The 21,543-nt window shown below is 41.6% G+C and overlaps 3 protein-coding genes and 1 long non-coding RNA gene across 10 annotated transcripts; 1 reads left to right on the forward strand and 3 right to left on the reverse strand.

Moving 5' to 3' along the window:
• Positions 1-2,775: 2,775 nt before the first annotated feature.
• Positions 2,776-6,296, reverse strand: LOC135634873 (protein DWARF AND LOW-TILLERING-like). The gene is made up of 2 exons (XM_065145566.1): positions 5,141-6,296; positions 2,776-5,068 (listed from the first exon to the last, which is right to left on the reverse strand). Exon 2 carries the CDS (start codon positions 5,062-5,064, stop codon positions 3,124-3,126), a length of 1,941 nt encoding a protein of 646 aa, XP_065001638.1. The 5' UTR covers positions 5,065-5,068; positions 5,141-6,296; the 3' UTR covers positions 2,776-3,123.
• Positions 6,297-6,448: 152 nt separating this feature from the next.
• Positions 6,449-8,098, reverse strand: LOC103983237 (heat stress transcription factor B-2c). The gene is made up of 2 exons (XM_009400451.3): positions 7,452-8,098; positions 6,449-7,360 (listed from the first exon to the last, which is right to left on the reverse strand). Exons 1-2 carry the CDS (start codon positions 7,713-7,715, stop codon positions 6,569-6,571), a joined length of 1,056 nt encoding a protein of 351 aa, XP_009398726.2. The 5' UTR covers positions 7,716-8,098; the 3' UTR covers positions 6,449-6,568.
• A 186-nt stretch (positions 8,099-8,284) lies between these two features.
• Positions 8,285-11,989, reverse strand: LOC135634874 (uncharacterized). Its single transcript, XR_010495465.1, has 3 exons — positions 11,771-11,989; positions 11,517-11,638; positions 8,285-8,706 (listed from the first exon to the last, which is right to left on the reverse strand). It is a non-coding gene; the product is annotated as an uncharacterized LOC135634874 (long non-coding RNA).
• Positions 11,990-12,022: 33 nt separating this feature from the next.
• Positions 12,023-21,525, forward strand: LOC135584563 (uncharacterized). Of its 7 annotated transcripts, none has more exons than XM_065145563.1 (20): positions 12,029-12,208; positions 12,511-12,810; positions 13,201-13,312; positions 14,206-14,321; positions 14,409-14,669; positions 14,756-14,853; positions 16,237-16,393; positions 16,484-16,594; positions 17,187-18,410; positions 18,487-18,642; positions 18,709-18,808; positions 18,880-18,974; positions 19,072-19,254; positions 19,328-19,384; positions 19,460-19,531; positions 20,251-20,349; positions 20,429-20,560; positions 20,668-20,841; positions 20,950-21,088; positions 21,188-21,525. In XM_065145563.1, the coding sequence occupies exons 3-20, from the start codon at positions 13,282-13,284 to the stop codon at positions 21,190-21,192; spliced, it is 3,210 nt and encodes a 1,069-aa protein (XP_065001635.1). In that variant the 5' UTR covers positions 12,029-12,208; positions 12,511-12,810; positions 13,201-13,281; the 3' UTR covers positions 21,193-21,525. The 7 variants fall into 7 exon arrangements, 6 of the variants coding, with proteins under 6 accessions (XP_018680857.2, XP_065001635.1, XP_065001634.1 ...); XM_065145562.1 differs by having other exon boundaries at positions 12,511-12,703; XM_018825312.2 differs by lacking the exon at positions 13,201-13,312 and having other exon boundaries at positions 12,028-12,208.
• The last annotated feature ends 18 nt before the right edge of the window (positions 21,526-21,543 follow it).

The following is a 21,543-nucleotide window of genomic DNA, read 5'->3' on the forward strand; positions in this document are numbered from 1 at the left end:
GGCTTTAGTCATCTGTTTCTCTTCCTACTTTTTAGCTTGACATGGAAATCCTGTCAACCAAGTACCAAAAAAAAATCCTTTGATGGTCTTGAGCTCATTGATGAGTGACCACATGAGTGATGAAAGCATCAAGGGATGGGATGATCTAAAAAACAAATGACTGACTTGGTCAATGTAATTAATGGATGGATGAAGGTGTCAGCTGGAATTAGAATCAATCAATCTAACCAGGGGAGTGTATCCACTCAGACAATATCTGCTCTGTGCAGTTGTCTATTACAATGTTTATTGCTAACTGGTTATAGAGAACTGATCTCTCTCTATTTGTGACAACACAATAAACATCTCCAAGGCTTTAGTCATCTGTTTCTCTTCCTACTTTTTAGCTTGACATGGAAATCCTGTCAACCAAGTACCAAAAAAAAATCCTTTGATGGTCTTGAGCTCATTGATGAGTGACCACATGAGTGATGAAAGCATCAAGGGATGGGATGATCTAAAAAACAAATGACTGACTTGGTCAATGTAATTAATGGATGGATGAAGGTGTCAGCTGGAATTAGAATCAATCAATCTAACCAGGGGAGTGTATCCACTCAGACAATATCTGCTCTGTGCAGTTGTCTATTACAATGTTTATTGCTAACTGGTTATAGAGAACTGATCTCTCTCTATTTGTGACAACACAATAAACATCTCCAAGGCTTTAGTCATCTGTTTCTCTTCCTACTTTTTAGCTTGACATGGAAATCCTGTCAACCAAGTACCAAAAAAAAATCCTTTGATGGTCTTGAGCTCATTGATGAGTGACCACATGAGTGATGAAAGCATCAAGGGATGGGATGATCTAAAAAACAAATGACTGACTTGGTCAATGTAATTAATGGATGGATGAAGGTGTCAGCTGGAATTAGAATCAATCAATCTAACCAGGGGAGTGTATCCACTCAGACAATATCTGCTCTGTGCAGTTGTCTATTACAATGTTTATTGCTAACTGGTTATAGAGAACTGATCTCTCTCTATTTGTTACAACACAATAAACATCTCCAAGGCTTTAGTCATCTGTTTCTCTTCCTACTTTTTAGCTTGACATGGAAATCCTGTCAACCAAGTACCAAAAAAAAATCCTTTGATGGTCTTGAGCTCATTGATGAGTGACCACATGAGTGATGAAAGCATCAAGGGATGGGATGATCTAAAAAACAAATGACTGACTTGGTCAATGTAATTAATGGATGGATGAAGGTGTCAGCTGGAATTAGAATCAATCAATCTAACCAGGGGAGTGTATCCACTCAGACAATATCTGCTCTGTGCAGTTGTCTATTACAATGTTTATTGCTAACTGGTTATAGAGAACTGATCTCTCTCTATTTGTGACAACACAATAAACATCTCCAAGGCTTTAGTCATCTGTTTCTCTTCCTACTTTTTAGCTTGACATGGAAATCCTGTCAACCAAGTACCAAAAAAAAATCCTTTGATGGTCTTGAGCTCATTGATGAGTGACCACATGAGTGATGAAAGCATCAAGGGATGGGATGATCTAAAAAACAAATGACTGACTTGGTCAATGTAATTAATGGATGGATGAAGGTGTCAGCTGGAATTAGAATCAATCAATCTAACCAGGGGAGTGTATCCACTCAGACAATATCTGCTCTGTGCAGTTGTCTATTACAATGTTTATTGCTAACTGGTTATAGAGAACTGATCTCTCTCTATTTGTTACAACACAATAAACATCTCCAAGGCTTTAGTCATCTGTTTCTCTTCCTACTTTTTAGCTTGACATGGAAATCCTGTCAACCAAGTACCAAAAAAAAATCCTTTGATGGTCTTGAGCTCATTGATGAGTGACCACATGAGTGATGAAAGCATCAAGGGATGGGATGATCTAAAAAACAAATGACTGACTTGGTCAATGTAATTAATGGATGGATGAAGGTGTCAGCTGGAATTAGAATCAATCAATCTAACCAGGGGAGTGTATCCACTCAGACAATATCTGCTCTGTGCAGTTGTCTATTACAATGTTTATTGCTAACTGGTTATAGAGAACTGATCTCTCTCTATTTGTGACAACACAATAAACATCTCCAAGGCTTTAGTCATCTGTTTCTCTTCCTACTTTTTAGCTTGTACTAAAAAAACATGGGAGTGTTTGAACAGATTGGTACTCTGGAAGATAAGAAACATGCTTTTTTGTAGCTCACTAATAGCATATCTGATAGGTGACTGAGTTCTAAGACCATTCATAGATTTTCCATCATTTCTTCCCTTTTTTAGCACACTCTGTTCTACTTTTTAGCTTGTACTTCAAAAACATGGGAGTTTTTGAACAGATTGTACTCTGGAAGATAAGAAGAAACATGCCTTTTTGTAGCTCACTAATAGCATATCTGATAGGTGACTTGTAAGGCCATTCATAGATTTTCCATCATTTCTTGTCTTGTAAGAATGTCATGTGTAGTGAAATTACAGTAAAGAGAGCATTTCAAGCATCATGTGTCAATATAATTTTCATTGGATGATCCAAAAAGATCTTTAGTTTGGCTGACATACCACTTTGTGGAACAGGTTAGGATAGGAGTGAGAAACTGACAATTCTTGTTCTAAAATTGGATTCAGGCCAATGAATGGAACAGGTTGCAATTTATAGGATTTGTAAGATGATAATATTTCTATGTAATCTGATCAGCATATCCTATATATGAGACCACCACATCTGATCACCGAACCAGAAAAGAAGGCATGTGAAGCTTCAAGACAAATAGAAACAACTGCTCTTATTCATTTATTAGTGTTACAGCAATCAATATGAAGTGATGACAAAAGATACACTGTAGGAAATAATCAAAGAATATTCTAACATCTTTTCTTCATTCATATTCTAACTAAACCAAATTACAATCATTTTCTGACTTCTGTAGCATGAATGATGAGCCTCAGCAACAAAAGAATTTAAAGAATCACCAAAGAAGAAAAAGCCCAGAAAAGAATGTCTATATGGTTTGTAAGTGGAAAAAGAATGGACCTTTCATGTCTGTAAGAGTATAAAGAATAAGTCTGTATGAGACCTGTCGAGGAAGAAGCACCAAGTCATGCAGGAGGAATCCACTAGTTTGGTTGAGACGTAGAGGAGCTGCCTGCAACATCTGTAGGAGCCCATGCAGAGACTGTGTACAGAGGCTGATCTGACCACCTGAGAGTGAGTCCATCACCTTCTTCCCCTTGGTTGTCTATGGCGTACTTGTCGCAGGCGTACATCCTCAGTATCATACGACTCTGAAGCATCTCCCTTTCTCCGATTGCCAGGCATTTGAACCCGCCGTCCTCCATCAGCTTCCTCCACCTATCGAAGTTCTCGTGACGCTCGGTTCTTTCGCCCCCTTCACATGCAACGGCGTTTCTGATCTCTCTGGCAAACACCTGCTCGACCTTGATCCTGGCCGGGCTGTCCCTGGGCAGAGCGTAGTCCATGGAATCAAAGATGGCCGCGTAGTAGCTGAGTGATCTGGAGAACCTTGTCTCCCAGTTAGGCTCGTTGTGCTTCGCTTCTTGTTCCGCCATGACGACGATCTCCGGGCGCGTGCTTCTTATCAGGCCCAGCAAGTCCATGAAGGCCTTGCCGCTCTCGTCGGAGAGTGCCTTGTGCATCGTCAGAACACAATTCACCGCGACGCACTCCTCCCTCTTCACATGAAGCATCCACAGCCGCACGTCTTCCAACCTGTCCGCCACTGCGTGGAACTCGAAAGGGAGGTTGAGCGACTCTGCCAGCCTTGCGAGCGCGGCGCCTGTGTCCTGGAGGTCCTGCCTCGACTCGCCGACGCCGGTGATCCGGAGGTGGCTCGGAGGACTGGGCCTGGAAGCTAAGCTCTGGAGTAAACTAGGCCACTGGAGGCCCTGCTTGATGTCTAAGTCTATGATGTGCACTCTGTCTCTTCCCTCGAATGCCTTCAGCAGCCTCTCGTTCATGGTGAAGTGGAGAAATTTCAGGACTGGGGTGACACAGTTGAGGAGGCGCAGCGCTACGGCGTCGTCGTCCTCGGTCGGGTGGACGAGGGTCTTCGGTGGAGCAATGGAGAAGATGCGGGGGCGGAGCTTCACGACTCGGAGCGCCAAGGCCTCGGTATAGTAGGCGACCACTCGATGGAGAGGGGTTCCCAGTGGGGTGGCCGTCTCTCCTAGCCTGGCCAAGAAGAAGGTCATGCCTTCGTAGTTTCCCGAGCTAATGGACTCCGCACACGACGTGAGCAAGCTGAGGAGTTCGAGGCCCTGCTGCTCCGCCGAGCTACCCTCTCCTTCGCCTCCTGCTGCACCAGCGACGCCCGAAGAAGAAGGCATCCGGGACCCGTTCGACGCCACATTGCCTGAAGAATCCTTGGTTGGCTCAGGAGAAGAAGCGTATGCGGTCGACGACGTACTTGAATCGGACTGCGACTTGTCGTTTGGATCTTCGCCTGGGCTCAGGCCATCATTCTCGGGACCAGCGGATCCTCCTACCAAAGCATGGCTCGTGGAGGCCGGAAGCGGAAAGCTTGCTGCGTTGGGCACAAGAAACACCTTGTCCTCTTCCACCGGCGGAGGCTCTTGGGTGGACCGAGGGAACCACACCTCGCCGTCAACTTCAACTAATCCCGAGACTCCGCCACCGGTCCTCGTCCTCTTGGCTCGGTCGTCGTCGCACGAACCCCTCTCGTGGAATCTCTTCAAGCTCCTCCTCCGATCCCAGGGTCTGCCGTGGCCTTCATCAATCCCTCCCCACGAGGGCGTTTGTGCCGCCATGGAGGAAGTTGTCACCGGGTTGCGCCTAAAGGAGCAACTGCTCCGCCGGGCCTCCGCCGGCGGTGGCTTCTCAACCGACAGGGCCATCCGCAGGGGGTCCTTCCGGGAGGAGAAGCCACAGGGCAGGTCGAGCCGCTGGGTGCCCATCTTCTGCTGCGGATGGCAATGCTTGTCCTGCAGCTGGAAATGGCACGATTGCAACTGCACGGAAGCGTCGATCCTCAACTTGTGCCTCGGCGACAGCAGCGTCGACGAGCACCCAGCCAACATCCTCCTGCTCCAACTCTGGTTCTCGTTCAGATAAAATCGACGCAACCTCCACCTATCTTTCTACAAGAAATGTTACCTTCAAGAACTCAGAAGAATCAAAGAATGCGGCAAAGAAGGATCTTTCAGTCCCAAGAAAACAGAGGACAAGCTCGAAGTTGGAAAGAAAGACGGGAGTTTTGGAGACCAAGTTGGAAGACCGGGAAGCCTCTGTGAAAGAATCAAAGAATAGTTAGAAGAAGAGCAAACGAGAACAAATCTTTATCAGAAATCATCACATAGAGGAAACGATCACGACGGAGCCGTGGACATCCCACAGCCAAGCTGGTGCGGATTCCCTGGTCATCAAAGAATCCTCTGAGCCACCACCGGGCATCTCGGCCACCTCCATGATCCGAGCAAGCAAAAACCAAAACAAATAAGATTCTTGATTTGTTCTTCCTCTCCTTCCTCCTCCTCTTCCTCTTCCGCGCTGCTGCTCCTCCTTCCGTTCCCTCCTGCTGCTCTGCTACTGTGCCGGGTGAGCGAGTGCCACGGTCTTCACCGGGCCAGGGAAAAAACGCCAACGGTCAGCGAGGTGGGATTCCCGGGACTGCGCCCGCTTAACGACGGTCGACCGTCCGATTCGGATCGGACGGACAGGAAGCGCGTTCCATTTCGACCGTTGGGGTAATAATCACGCCTGTTGCCGATATGACCGTTGCGGGGAATCTCAAGCGGTGCATGGACCGTCGGCAGGTGACTGTACCGCGCGCGGCGTGACTCACACGTGCGCCTCCTCCGGTACCGTTGCGATGCCAGGGGATCGACGCAGGATCGCCTGCGGCGTTACCAACACCGGTCGGTAGGAGTCCGACTAGTAATTAACTGACGCGTAAGGCGACGTGCTCGCAATTGATGGTTGAGGAAATTGCACGATTAGTTTCCTAATTTGACGAATATTTCGATTGGGTTCCTAAATCGATGTTTGGGTCGAGCCGTGTCTCTCTATAATGGAACACATAGGTTCCATTAAGAACGTGTTTTGCCTAACAAGACATTTATGTGTCAATTGAGAGCAAACAAGAGCAACAACTATTATACTTTGTGGCGAATAAGGATTGCGTATCACTGACATGACTTAATGTAAGTTATGAATAAATGGGTGTATGTCCAACCGCAATATAGAGAATTTATCTTTATAATGCTTTCCCTGCTTAGTCTCTGTGCGTGCGTCTGTCGTCCCACATAAAAATCTAATCATCATCGTATTAGCAACGCATCCTCATCAGCATCATCAGTCACCGTGTCAGCAACGCATCAATCAACACGTGCACAGATGATCATGCTATTGGTGCATCGATGCGGCTCACAACTCGTGCGATGGAACGAAAGAAGCACCTGCACGCACATGGAATCTTTGGACTCCCCCACTTATTAATCTAGTACCGCTAAAATTGCATTCTACACAGCACGAATTAGATCTACAACTGCACACTTCTTCGCGGTCCAGTTGTCGTCACGTGAGTCACGTGAGCGATCCGTCCCGGTCTCCAACACCCCCTTCGGCTCCATGGCACGCCCTCCTCACCGGCCGAGGGCAATACACCACCCATGACCGCTGATGGCGCTCCGGCGAGATGTCCTCTTTCGTGTCCGACGCCGGATCCGACGGCTCTGACTTCACCTCCGGCGTTGGATCCTCGGCCTTGTCCTCCTCCCTCGCCCGCTTCCCTCCGATCGACACCCCGAAGAGCCGCGCGCTCGTCATCTCCACCGCCTTCACAGCCCCTTCCACCTCCATCCCCGTTTCCGTCTCCGCCTCCTGCAGCTCCTCCTCCTCATCTTCCTCCTCCAGCTCCTCCTCCTCCTCTCGCCTCGCCGGCATAAGCTCCAGAACTGTCGACGGCGGAGGCGGGGCCTCCGCCGCCCTCCCGCCGCCGCCCTCGTCCGCGTACTTCGATATCAGGACCGAGATGTGACTGCACAAGCTCTTCATCTGGGCGAGCTCGCGGGAGAGCCGCGTGTTCTCCTTCCTCAGCCTCTCGTTCTCCTCCGTCAGTTCCACCGAGCTGCTGGATCCGGCGGCCAAGGAAGGAGGCGGCCCGGGAGAGGAGTTCGACGAGAGGACCTGCTCCTCCCCCGAGTTCGCCGGTGACCCTGCCCGATTTACTGGAACAGACACCGCGGCCGGCCCCACCACGGACGGGGCGGCTTGGGTTATCTTGCGGCGGTGGATATCGCAAAGGAGGCGCTTTTCGCCTCTTCGGAAGCAATCGTTGGCGAACTCCCACCGATCGGGCACAATCTTCCGAAATCCCTACCAAATAAATCTCCGAAAAATCAATAAAAACCGGAAATTTACCACGAAGAGGGGAAAAAAAAAATCCAATCTTGCAATCGGGACCGACATAGGTGTTCAGCTGGCGGACGAAGCTGGAGAAATTGTTGTGCTTGAAGTACTTGGGGAGGAGATCGCGGGCGAACTCAGCGGGCCGCCACACCACGAAAGTCGACCCGTCCTCGTTCCACGATATCATGTCGTCCACCGACGGATCGTCCACGAGCTGGTACGTCTTTGTAAGGAAAGGCGTCGGGAGCGACCGCTGTCCATCCGGCGGCACCTGCTCGGCGGCCTTCTCGGCGGCGGCGGAAGGCAAGGGCGGAGGCGCCATCGCCGCCGGATCACCACCCGAAAGGTTCTCGATTTCTCTGGAAGGAAGACCAAGTTTTGGGTGGAAGAAAAGGAAGGGTGGGAATACCGGGTCGGGCGGAAACCTTATAGGCGCTTCCAGAAGGTTCTGTTCCGGATAATATTAAATGGGGGAAGGCGGAAGAAAGGGGTGGCGTAGAGCAGTGGGGGCAGATCGGCCATATCGGAGGGGGAGATGGACGGCGCATGATTCACTGGCGCGGTGATGCCTTTTTGTGATGGAGACAGGTGGCGGGAAGGGTGCGGGAAGCTTCGACAAGAAGAGGAGGGCTACGGACGCGTGTCGACAGATCATGGGTCGAGCACAACGATCCCGATAAGGTAGGAAAGGACCAGGTTTCGGATCTTTTCAAGAGTTCAGATCGGAAACAACGGGGCGAGACGCGGTTAGGAAGGCAAGCGTAGGGATGGTGTGCAACAAGGTGTTTACCATGCAAATTACAACCGTCCCCATCGCGGTCCATTCCAACGTCAAGCTACCTCTAAACAAATGGCTGCTATTGTGCCACAATTAGAATCTCTTTATTATATACATTGCCATTTGCTTTTGGATTCTAATTGTAGCACAACAGATCAATAAGATGCATGATAAGATCTTAAATTGATGTATCAATATAGGACATGACATAAATCCTTGACCAATACTTCATCTAGACTATGTTGCCAAAGTTACCATGGAATTAATGTTTTTGGTCAATGGAAAGTGTTTGTGATGCAAGTAATCATAATCATGAAAGCATTTGACAAAAAGAGGTGGTTCTTTAGAAACTGTGAGTGTGATGACTTCAAGATCAGGCAAAAGAGAAAAAAGAGAGTATAAAGCAAGTTTGGATGACTTACGAGCACTACAAAAGGAGAGGCATGTCCACCCCCCGGAGAGCGACGGCTCAAAGAATCTGAATGCATCTTGTCTATGTAAAGCAACTTCGAATAACTTTGCCACAAAAGTTGCGCTGAAAATAAATCATTAAAGATAATAACTAAATGCAGATCTCAAAACAAAAATCATTAAGAAGTCACTAGGAGAGTCAAGTCTCTTAGTAGACATATTGGATGATAAATAACAATGACTAATATTTCAGCCTCCCTACTGGCATAGAAAAGGTTTTCATGAGCTAATCAAATTGTAATTTCTTGACAATTCAGGGTCAACTATATAGATATTTTTTCAACCATTAAACTCGTATAGACTATAATAGTAGCAAGCCATATTTTTCAATTATTTGGAGTCGGTAGCTAGACTCTACAGAAAAAAATTAAGAATAGTTTCTAGTAAATATAATTCTGTACAAGCTCATATATGTATAAAAAAATAAAAATGAAACCTATATTTGGTTGCTGGTAGATAAAAAACGGTAGAAGCTGTCTCTATTGCTTAATGATTTGAAGCTAAAATACAGAAGAATTTGAACCTTAATATAAAAGCTTCAAATCTAAAATATAGAGGAGTAAGGATTTGAAGCTTAATGAGAAGAAGCTGTCTCTATTTCTTGACACATCTAGTTGAAATAAAACATGATTTATTAGTAGATGCAAATGGGATAGTGGTTTTAGGGTTCAATAGTGGTCTTGTTGCTTGATACTGCTCATGTTCCCCATTTTGATGTGTAGAATGAGCTCAACTGAGAAGATCAACCATCAATTTGTATCATGGAGTCTCTCATCAGGTCTGGTTGAAAACCTGAAGCTCTTTGAAGCTATGTTCTACAATTATAAGTTTCTGAGAATCTCCTAACTCTGATATTGATTCAGCTTTCTACTCTGATGTTGTATGAGAATGTGAATTATCTGTTCTATGATGTGGAATGTCCTTTCCAACATAATTGTTTTACGATCTCTTCACCCAATTTATTATTCTTTGTTGACCTGAAATTGTTTTTTGATATCTCAAACATGATCTGTAGTACCGAATTGTATCGCCCGGTACGATGGTACATACCGATTCGATAGGTTGTCAGTATGCGGTCCGAGTGCACTGTAGCACTATAGTAGTGCACTGTACTCGGCACACCTGAGTATATCGCTCAGTACACCTGGATGTACTGCTCGGTATACCGTATCGATACCGAGCCCAGATCGAAACACCGGTATGGTACGATATTACGAACCTTGATCTCAAATCTATCGATCAACAAAATTTAACGAAACACACAGGTGAATTCATCGAGAAACATAAGATAACTTCTTTCAGAATTCAAATCTCAAAACAATTATTGATCTTAATGCATAATTAGCAGGATTACATTAGACTTAGCAGATGAAAACACTTTAATAAAGAGTATTTATCAGATAATAACATTTAACTTACTAGTACCAACACAATAAATGGACCACAATGATAAGGACAAGCTGATCAAAGTTCAGTTTCTAGGTCCTTCTATTCAGATTCCAAGATTAGGACCAATGACCATAAGGATGCTCATTTCTTTTTTTGTCACACCGTGCTCTCAAAGCAACATTTGAACATAGGGGCATAAACATGATAAAATGAATTTAATATTGGAACCACATGTTGGAGATATTATGTTTAAATTGACATAATGGCATAGCCATCACATAATGGCATGGAGTATATAGGTATTAAATATCAAAACATCAACTTTGTGGGATTTGTCAATTTTGGAGAAAGTTCCATAAGTTCTACAGTGGCCACATAATTATGGTAAGAAGCACATGACAATCAATCAAATTTAAGCTCAACTATCATACTTTTTCAACAATTATATATATATATATATATATATATATATATATATATATATATATATATATATATATATATATATATATATATATATATATATATATATATATATATATAACAAATTGTATCCTTCTTTCATCTTTGAAAGCAAAAAAGGCGAGGAAGAAGAATCCTAGATGACAAATTTTAGCAAAGAAGAGATAAAAGTCAATAATCCCCGAAGCAAAGCAGGGTTATTTAAAATATTCATATCAAATTAAGTCCCTAATTTCTTGCTTTTCTTTTAGATTTATCTTCTGAGGCAAAATGGCGGAGAACAAGAATGCGAAACTTTAACCCAAACAGTGTCAAAGGCCAACCATCCTAGAAGTGGGGCAACTTAAAGATGTTGACTAAAATGCAACAAAAAACAACCAGAGTTGAGAAATCCCTGATATTTAAAAAACAATTTGATAGGCCCAGCAAAGTGTTATATCAGAAATGCAATCAACAAAATAAGAAGGGATAAGCTGGAACATCCCGTCCCCATAATTATCAAATAGCAGAACTTTTGGGTTTTGTTAATCCAAGAAATATGCTAAAAGATTGACAGTGAAGTTCATCAGATGTCAAGAACTAAAAACCAAATGATGCAAATGAATAAGACCAGACCTTGATGAAAATCCTTGCGAAGCGTTTGTTTTTCATCCCTACCAAATATCACACAAGATGCCAATTCAATCTTAGGCCATTTCCATCGATCATCTAATAGTTTCAGAGATCAATATAGGTGAGGCATGCTTTTTGAACAATAAAGATGATCTAGCCATCGAGTCTGACCAAGTAGTTCTTAGATGAACCTAATACCGACTCTTATGTACATTGCAGCAAAATAATCTGGAACACTCCTTAAAGTTGGCAAGCACCAAAGAAAAGAAGGCACCTCTGATTGTGTGCAACTAATAAGCAATGATGGTTGCAGGACCAACATCCACAAGACCACAAGAACAAAGATCATAACATGAATTCACCAAATGCAAGAACTATCACAAGAAGGATGCAAATCAAGAATTGCTTTACCTGATATTCAAGATGTAAACCTCATATGAAATGCTAAAGTTGCACATCTTGCAGGTAGAACAACATCTTCCACCGATGTGAACAAACAGGGCACTTTTAACGATCATCGACACATAAATAGCCTACAGAGTGAATGCAGGGAGGGGATGACTGACAAGAAATTAGTGATACGAACACAAGCAAGAGTTATCTACTTGATTGATGGGAATCATTGTTATCTACGTGAACAGGCAAGAGTTCGATAAGAGCTTTACCGGAAAAGAGATAACGTCGTGAAGGCGGACATGGTGTCGGCCATTGCTGTAGCTGCAAACTCGAAGCCCGACCCATCCTTGCAATGGCGGCAAAACGATGCCCTATGGGGACGTTGTTGAACTCATGGGCCTATGGGCCGTAGGAGGACCGGCCGTTGAAACGGAAGATGCCTGGCTCGGTCGACTGCCGAGTCGTATGAGTCGACTCGGTGAGATGTCGCAGGGCCAAAAAAGGGCGCGATCTTTTCGCAGACGCCCGACCCCGAACACCAATCGGGCGAACCCTAGCGAAGGAGTGAAGCTCGCTGCTGCCGGCGAGATTCTCGAGCCGCTCGTTGTCCGCCCGCCGCCTTCCGGATTTCTCAAGCCGATCTTTCACGTACATTCGCCTCTCTCTCTGCCGAGATCCGACCGTCATCGCCCAGCCGTCTCCCTCTGGTACGATCTTCTCTTCTCTCCTCTACTGTCACGTGACCATCACCCTCTCCTCTCTTTTCTTTCTCTTCACCACACACCGTTGCCTGCCCTCTCCCTTTCGTTATCCTCAACTTCCCTGCTGCGTTGTCTCACGAACTAGACGGAACACGGACACCGACGCAGAATTTACTGGTCTTGGAATGCTCTGCATTTCGGCCTTCATGATTCTTTAACCTCAACTACTCATCACAACTTCCTCCTCTTTTCAAATGTACGGAACTTTAAGAAACAGTACAGAATTTGAGCTGCTTTTCCCTTGGCAGGTAAAGAACCCAGTTTGCATTTTCGGTGAGATCTAGGGTTAACTCGCCGGCTCCGCTCGCCATTGCGCATGCACTCAGCCGCATGCCTCGCTCCCTTGGCATAGATATGTTTCTTCTCCCCCTCCTTCGCCGTACTTCCCTCTGTCCACCGGTCGGAGCCGCCAGATGACCTCTGCCGCTATTGCCATCGCAGGTGCTCTGCAATCCTGAACTGCCTCCCTCCCTCCCTCTCCGTTCTTTGGTAGCAACTAAGATGATGAATGGTTACGCACATTGCTCCAAGTTTGGATTTGTTCTTAGGTATTCCAAGTGAAGCTAGAATCTTTTGTTAGCTAAGTTTTATCTGTCACTTGATTAGGTTTTTTTGGATGAATGAATTGACAAACATGGGTATTGCTAGTCCAACAAAATCATCTATTCTATGTCGATGTTCTGAACGAGCATCAATGATATTTAAATGGTATAGTCTTATTTTAAATGTTTTATCATTTATTTCATCGTGAGATTTTCTCATTATTGTATGCTTACATGCAGGCCATGCACGTGATATAATTACATGTGTCCATCATATCTTTAATCTACTATCTTTTTGTTTTGCTCATCTACATATAATTATGGGTGGCCACAGTTAACATGACTGATTTTTTATGTATATGCTATCTTTTCTTTCGTTTTTCTATTATTTTGTAGGACCTTTGTAGGACTTCCTCTTTGAATAAGAAGCGTTTTTGAGGTTCTTGCTACTTGTTAAATGGTGGTAGCTGGTGACACATGCAGAGCATGGATAATCACATCTTGTATGGTATGGTAAAATTACCAGTAGTTATTGTGTAATGACATTGATACGTTGCATTTAAATTTCTTTCATTTTATTCTGGTTTAGATATTTACTGCTATTTGCTTGGAACTTTTGATGTGCTTTTCAACTTTTTTTTAATTTAATTGGACTTTCTCTTTTTCTTTCTGTAAGAAGAACAAAATCTTCTTGAGTTTGGCTTTTGCAAGATCAGATGCAAAATTGTTAACCAGTTTTGTTGCTTCAGTGATCTTTGGCACCATTTCTCATACCATGTGCTTCTGATATGCTGGCTCTGACCATATTGCTGCAATACTTATTTGTTCAGCTTCAGTAGGGTCTTTGTGCTATGTAAGACATGGTAGCATCCATTACTTCAGGAAGTTCTAGCCTCAGGCATGTAGTTCAAAGTTAATTATGCATGTGTCTCAGTAGGTAACTTCTTATGCACAACATCAAGGTGAGCATACTAGCCATTAAATTTTTTGGTTCCTAGTATTGTCTTGCTAGATTGAGAACATACTGTCAATCTTCTTTTCCTTCTTTCATTGTACACACCAGATAACTGCATTAACACATTATTTATTTGTTTAGCACTGTACATATTGACTTGTGAAGGCTCAGAGTGCTTTGAAAATAATATTCTAGGATGGCACCAGAATCCAGACAAATGGGACTTGTTCAAGTCCCAACCTTGGCGGTTTAGTAGATCAAACATTGTTTTTGATCTTTTGTTTCAATTGTGAATGAAAATTCGAATACCCTTTTTACTGATTATAAAGTTCATGCATCCTTGATGTACTTTTTCCCTATATCCAACATGTGCATGTATATGAGATGACCTCTGGATTTATTTTTGACCAGTCCAAATGTCCTATCTCCTTTATTTTCTCTTTCAGGTGTACCACAGGTTGAAAATGTTGAAAGTTTCATTAGTAACCTTCACCTGAGCATTTCGAATGGTTTTCCTCATGCAGAACCGGTGTTCTCCTTTAAGACAGATGAAGGGAAACTGGTACTCGTCTCACCTTGTTTGGTATTCTTCCACCAAGATATCTTATATTCTTCCTGATCATGAATGACAGGATTCTCTACTTACCAGGTGCAAGGAATCCTACAAATGCTCCAAGGACACTGCAGTTCTTTGTTTTATTGGGATGAGAAACAGCAAAGATTTTTTGTTAAAGATGGGACTTATGTGTTGCACCTGTCATATACGAGTCTGTACAGTATTCTGAGCCGGTTTTTGTTTGCTGGTACATGCTTGAAGCAAGTTGAATTATATGTTCAGAAAGTGCAGTCCACACATGTTAGAGTCCCCACCCTAAATGCTTTTGCTAATTCTATCACTTCATGGCTTAAGGTTAGCATTTGTTTTTATATTCCAATTTGCAAACTGTACCATTATTTTCTTTCTTCAGTTTAATCTATAATGTTTAAATGAAAAAGCGGCTGCGAGATGTTGCTTTGAAGGAGGAAGTCAACTATGTCAGTTCAGATACTGGACCCACAGCAACTCTACTGGGAATTACTAATTCTTTGTCAAGGTCAACCTGTTTATATATACTGGATTTTTTCATAACATTATAGTATCTAGCTTGAATATTAATGTGTTCTCATGTTGATTTGTGTTATCATTTTGTTACTATACTTGACACCTGCAGAAAAAGGCAAAATTTTATAACTTCAGATATACTTTTTTTTAACCTGATATAAACACAGATACTCTACATACCCTTTTTTGAACTTGCTTATTTTGAATTTTAAAGTTTCTCTCATTATATATTTTTAGATTTATCTCTATTTACTGTCATCAATTAAAATGATGCCATCCGCAAATAGTATCACAATAATTTCGTTTTGAAGATCATTTGTGAATGGATTAACTCTGGTTTGACCTTTGGTGTAAAAGACAAGATTACCTAAACCTCTCCAGTGTCACCTAATTTTTTTGCATCAGTAGGTTCTTTATATTATTTCTTGCAATCACATTAATGTATTGTGCCCATTCTACTTTATTTCACTGTAAAATCACTCGATTGAATTCCTAGAAAACATGTTTTCTAATGTAAATAAAGGCAACCTTTATAGTTGTAGGAGTAAGAACAACCCTTCCTGATCCCGCATTGTCAGGAACCTCATGGACTAGGTCATCATCCTTTTACTTGTAGGATGAAATAGTTTGCATAACTTGGAAAGTTTTATCTTTTATATTTAGGAAGCATATTCTCTCGATTCTTAATGTTCTATTAAATTAAATAAACTAGTTAAACATTTCACATTGTAAATATTTATCTCTTAAACACTTCATACCTCATTATATATTCAGCATAATTATCCGTCGTTGTAGTTGCAATATGTATTTTGTTATATATTTACTTTTTCTGTTCTTTCAAGACCTGAATTCTGTGACAATATCTCTTCTCTCTGCTTACATAAGCGCTTCATCTCGTGCTTTCAGTCAGGAAGCTTCTTGACCTGAGGATTCACTTGTTTCTGTCTTTAGAAATGCTTCTTATTATTCAGTGTCCTTCAAAACATCAGATCTGTTGCTCAGAATTTGCCCATGATTGGCTCTTTCACTTGTCAAGTCATTATGATTGTTTTTAGTTAATATGTGGAAATAATTGACCCATGAAATGATTTAGGTCTTTTAACATATACTGAAATAATAAAATATTCTGTTACTTCTATCTTGCTTTTCATATAATTTATCAGATCTAAAAGTGGCAATTGTCTAGTCCATTAATATGGTTTTTCCTATTACCGATCTTAAATTTCATATGATATATGATTTATGGTGCTAATGAGGTTTAAAATAATGAAGGACATGACAACCAAGCATTATTGCTCTAACATGTTTAGTGACCAATAATTTTGCTTTTTAGCACTATGCGTATACTCAGCTCACTTAAGGCACCAATTTGCAGTCTATGTGCAGGGGCAGAGGTTCTTCTTCAAGTTGTCTATGGAGCAATTCCAGTGACATATCTTCAAACATCCATACCAGCTAGTGAACTGGCAGTTCAGATTCTCAACCATCTTTTCAAAAAGTTGAATGAACTCTGTCTTGTACAAGGTGGCAAGGTTGTAAAATAATTGTTATCCAATTTTCTTTCTAGCATCCCCCATTAAGTTTATGCAATTTAATTTAGAGGAGTCGTGCTAAAATAACAGGAGGAAGCATACCATATGCTGCTTTTCTTATTTACCGAAAGCTTGTTACCATATCTTGAGGGGCTTGACTCATGGCTCTATGATGGAATTCTTGATGACCCTTTTGAGGAGGTAGTTGCTTTTGATTGTTTATCTATTTATTAATTTTCTGCAGAGCATTCTATGATATTCAGACTACTAACTAAGGTGATGTTAAGAAGGGATTATCCATGGTCGATACAGGCATGAATCATCTATATGCCACTGTTTTCATTATTTAGTTTGCCATATCAGTATGAGGCCTTAATTTACTCTAACAAAATCATCTATCTTTAAATGATATTTTCTTATTTAGTTAGTTTCAACAGTCAATGCTCTTTTGCTTATGATGCATTTACTTCTCAAAAGATTGATGCCTTACTGTGCTTAAGGGAGGATGAGAAATTTTTTTACATGCTATATGTTGTTGAAGAGGAAGGCGAATTGATTGAGAGAGCTAGAAATTGTTCATGCTTCATCAATTGATTGTTTGAATGTTACATATTAATTATTATCTTGTTCCAGGAAGCTAAGTTGCTTCATTCAGATGATATGCATCCTGGTTACTTTTTGTTGACAGCATATTTTTGGATTGAAAAGAGCATTGTGGATAAATGAAATTTCTTTTTTTCAAGTGTATCTTGACTAGTTTCTTTTTTTTTGTGTTATTTGAGCTTCATGGCAGATGTTTTTTTATGCCAATGATGGAGTTGCCATTGATCAACCAGCATTTTGGGAGATGAGCTATCTTCTAAGAGAAGGGAGATGGAGGAAATTAAAATCTAATCATGGCCTGGGGACTGAGAATGTGTCCAATGTCAAAGCCAGAAGAAAAATGAGTGATCAGGAGCCCATTTCAGTGTCTACCACTGCAGGAGGGAGAGAACATTCTGATATTGATGATGTAGCATGTCCTATATTCCTCAAGGACATGGCTAAGGCTATTGTATCTGCTGGGAAATCTTTGCAATTGGTCAGACACGTTCAAGACGAGAACATTCTCCTATCATATGACAGCAAAGTATCTGGATGTTGCAAAACATCAAAGGGACTGGAAATGGGCCCTCAGACTTCTGATCGTCAAGGCCATCCTAAAATTACTAGGTCTGACATGGTTGAAGATGAAAATGTGAATTGTGATTATACTGATGAACAGTCTATCTTCCATTTTCATGAGACTCATACACGGGTTATGGGATTTTTGACATTGCCCGAAATATTCTTGGTATCAATGGTGGGTTTGCTAGGTGATACTGATCAGACTTACAAGTATTTAAGGATGTCATCCCCCAAAATTTATCAGATATGTGAACCTTTTTTGTTGAAATGTAACATGGGACTGGGAATTCAAGATGGTGAACATACTGCACCCACCTGTGGAAAAACATGGCAAAAGTTCTTAGCTGATGTTGTATATAGGAGGGGACACAGAGACATTAATAGAGAGGATTATGCTGACTGTAAAACGAGCTTTTCGGTCTCTTCTTTTGACTCAGAAGGAACAGAAAAGGCTGCAGAACTTCATAGAGAGAACTGGCAAGATAACGAGTCTGTTAGCTTGTTAGGAAAGACTATTCTTAACTCTTTGTGCCCTGGAAATCCCGTAATAACTGTAAGCAGAGAGTTTCTTAGAAAGAATATGTCCTCTTGGAGTGAGCTTAATATATCAAAAAATTATCATCTTCCTCCAGTTAATGATGAAAAATTAAGAGAGAACATCTTCAGTGATAGATATCTAGATGCAAGGATGGTTGGCGATCCTTTGAGCAAAGGAGCCCTGCCTAGACTTGGTAGAACTGATTATGCTTTTGGTTTTCAATTTGATGAACGGGAACACATACGCAGGCAAGATGATGAAAGAACTTTGGAAACTTTGTATGCTTTTCCTACTCTTCTTCCTTGTTTGCAGGTACCTCAGTTTGTTCTATATATTCCTTTTCAGATTTATGTAATCGAACTTGCTGCTGAAACAATATTTGTAAAAGCAGGAAAGCAGTGCCATTTCAGAGCTGCTGCCTTTTCAGAAGAATAGTACCCTTGCATCAAGGATCCTCAAATGGATTCAGAGTAACAAAGTGAAGGACACATTACAACCTGCAGTGATCATCCAGGAATGCCTTGCTGTTTACATCAGGGAACAGGTTAGTAGCTTGCTACTCTTTTGAGTTTTTACTCATATGCTGCTAAGATGTCTTGTTACATTCTAGGTGGATCATGTGGGTAAGCATATGTTGTTGAGGCTTATGAATGATTGGAAATTACTGGACGAGCTTGGGGTGTTACAGGCTATTTATTTATTAGGCTCGGGTAAGTGGTTTAGGGGTTTGCCAGGCTTACTAATACATGTACATTATAGACATGCCCTGTGATTCTTTCAGGTGACCTGCTGCAGCAGTTCCTTATAGTAACTTTTAACAAGTTAGATAGGGGAGACATTTGGGACGATGAATTTGAGTTGAACACCATGTTGCAGGTGTGGCTTTGTTTAGAGTTGTGCTATGCTTACACTTGGCTTTGCTTTCCATCCAAATATGTTGTTTGATACAGTCATCATATCTTGAAATGCTTAGGAGTCTATCAGAAATTCTGCAGATGGTGCACTTCTCAGTGCCCCAGATGCCTTGGTTGTTTCAGTTACAAAGCATGGTGCTGATAATGAGGAAACTGAAACTGGAAACGGGTCGACTCCACGGAATGCACGGAATCATTGTTTCGGCATTAATGCGCTTGATATTTTGAAATTCACATACAAGGTAAGTGTAGAAAGTTTTTTAAACAAAGTCATTTTATTTTTGTTTTTTGAGTCATCAATCTTTGGTATGATAGGTTTCTTGGCCGCTAGACCTAATAGCTAATGTGGAGGCACTTAAGAAATATAACCAGGTACTGATTTTCTTGTTTTAGAATGATTATCGCATGGACATTCCAATGATTTGATCTGTACTGTGCTTGATACAGGTCATGGGTTTCTTATTAAAGGTCAAACGTGCAAAATTTGTTCTTGATAAAGCTCGAAGGTGGATGTGGAAGGTGCAACTTGATTTTATTCCTTGTTCTGACTAAACATCTAAATCATTAATTTTTTTCTCAAGATTATTTAGAAAAGGAGAGTTAGTATGTGCAAACAAAACAGATAGTTCTCCCCACTTGGTTGAAAACCGATTGAATGAACATCACGAAATGTTGCCTTATAACCTATTATTTTGTTTTTCCTATTCTGTAGTTGGTTTGCAATTAGTTACCTGAAATCTATCCTCGGTACTGTTTCTTTTTCCACTAAGTATACAGCCTCCTGAAAGAATGTGACTGACTATTTTCTAAGTCCTTAGGTAAGAAATCGTTCTCTAGAGTTACTAAATATTCCATTCATTTATGTTGCCATAAATCCCTGCAGCTTGTGTTCTTCTACATAATTACCTCTTTTTTCTCATTGGCACTTTTTTGTAAGCCATAGTTTGCATTTCTTAATGTATCATCTAATATGTGGCAGCTTATGTTCTATTGCAAGTTTCAGATCTCCATTTACTCATAATAGCATCATTGTGAATGCTAGAACCTGCTGGTTTAATCTCAAGTTTGTCTACTAGATTTTTTTCTTGAAATTGGTAATAATGCTTCTCTGTTATACTTTTCCTGCCATAGTCCACTAGTAACCATCACTTGAGAACCATGAACTATTATTACATAAGAAAGAATGTTAATGATACATTTACTTTCTGATATTTTTTGAGATTTTAAACATTTGGCAGGGAAGAGGTAGCTCAACACACAATTATAAGCACCATTTGTTAGTGGAGCAGAAACTCCTCCATTTTGTCGATGCATTTCATCAGTATGTGATGGATCGGGTAAATAAGAGCTTGTTCATCTTCTTGGCGTCATAGTGGAAGTGAAACCCAGATGTTAAACTGAACCTGTCCGACGCAGGTATTGCACAGCGCATGGTCTGAACTTTGCAATGGTATGGCATCTGCTGGCTCTCTTGATGAAGTTATAGAAGTCCATGACACTTACCTGCTGTCCATTCAGCGCCAATGCTTTGTGGCTTCTGATAAGCTTGTACAATCTTCTTAGTCACTTATCTTCACTCTTGATCGACTAGTGGTTTCTTTCTCTTTTGTAAAGGCTTACGATCACAATGTTCTGTTATTGCCATGCAAGTGCAGTGGGCGCTGATAGCAAGTCGAATTAAGACCATTCTTGGATTGGCACTTGACTTCTATGCAATACAGCAAACACTAAGCACTGGTGGAGCAGCTGCTGCTATCAAAGCAAGGTGTGAAATGGAAGTAGATCGGATAGAGAAACAGTTTGATGATTGCGTGGCCTTTCTTCTTCGGGTAATTTTTGACATTCTACTGATTTCATGTTTGAAAATTTTTTGAGCATTGGTTGATGCTTACAAATGTCCTGGAGACATGAACTGCATGAATTATGATTGTATGCAGATCCTCTCATTCAAGCTTAATGTTGGGCACTTCCCTCATCTGGCAGACTTGGTCACTAGAATCAACTACAATTACTTCTACATGTCTGACAGTGGCAACCTTCAGACCGTACCCAGTTTTGAGACTGCTGCCAAACCAGGCAAGTTTTCGGCATTCAGTGGAGAGTAATTATGGTCGTTTGCAATTTCCACAAAGCTATAGTTTTTATTCCTATACCACTTTTCACTCAACTACTCAGGATAATTAAGATCAAAATTCTGTCACGACAATTGGCATACACGGAAACTATGGGAAGGTGCCGAGTTGCTTTCTACAAATTGGCAATTATGAGAGCAGATAAGTTTCGTTTTTCTTTTGTAATTGCACTTGTAATATAAAATCCAGTTTCATGAGCCCACAATTTGGTCATGCCATTTTGGTGGTGGATTGAGTTCTTCTCATGCCAATTTGCTCTTAATGTGTTTACTTTGTGCAGGTACTATCATGAATTAATTTAATTAGTAGATTGGATGTGTACAATGTACAATGTTAAACATGATATGATTTGGTATTGCATCACTTTCACTGTTGCATCAATCATTTCTTTTTTGCTCA

Source organism: Musa acuminata, chromosome BXJ3-4 (genome assembly GCF_036884655.1).
Source record: "Musa acuminata AAA Group cultivar baxijiao chromosome BXJ3-4, Cavendish_Baxijiao_AAA, whole genome shotgun sequence".
NCBI lineage: Eukaryota > Viridiplantae > Streptophyta > Magnoliopsida > Zingiberales > Musaceae > Musa > Musa acuminata.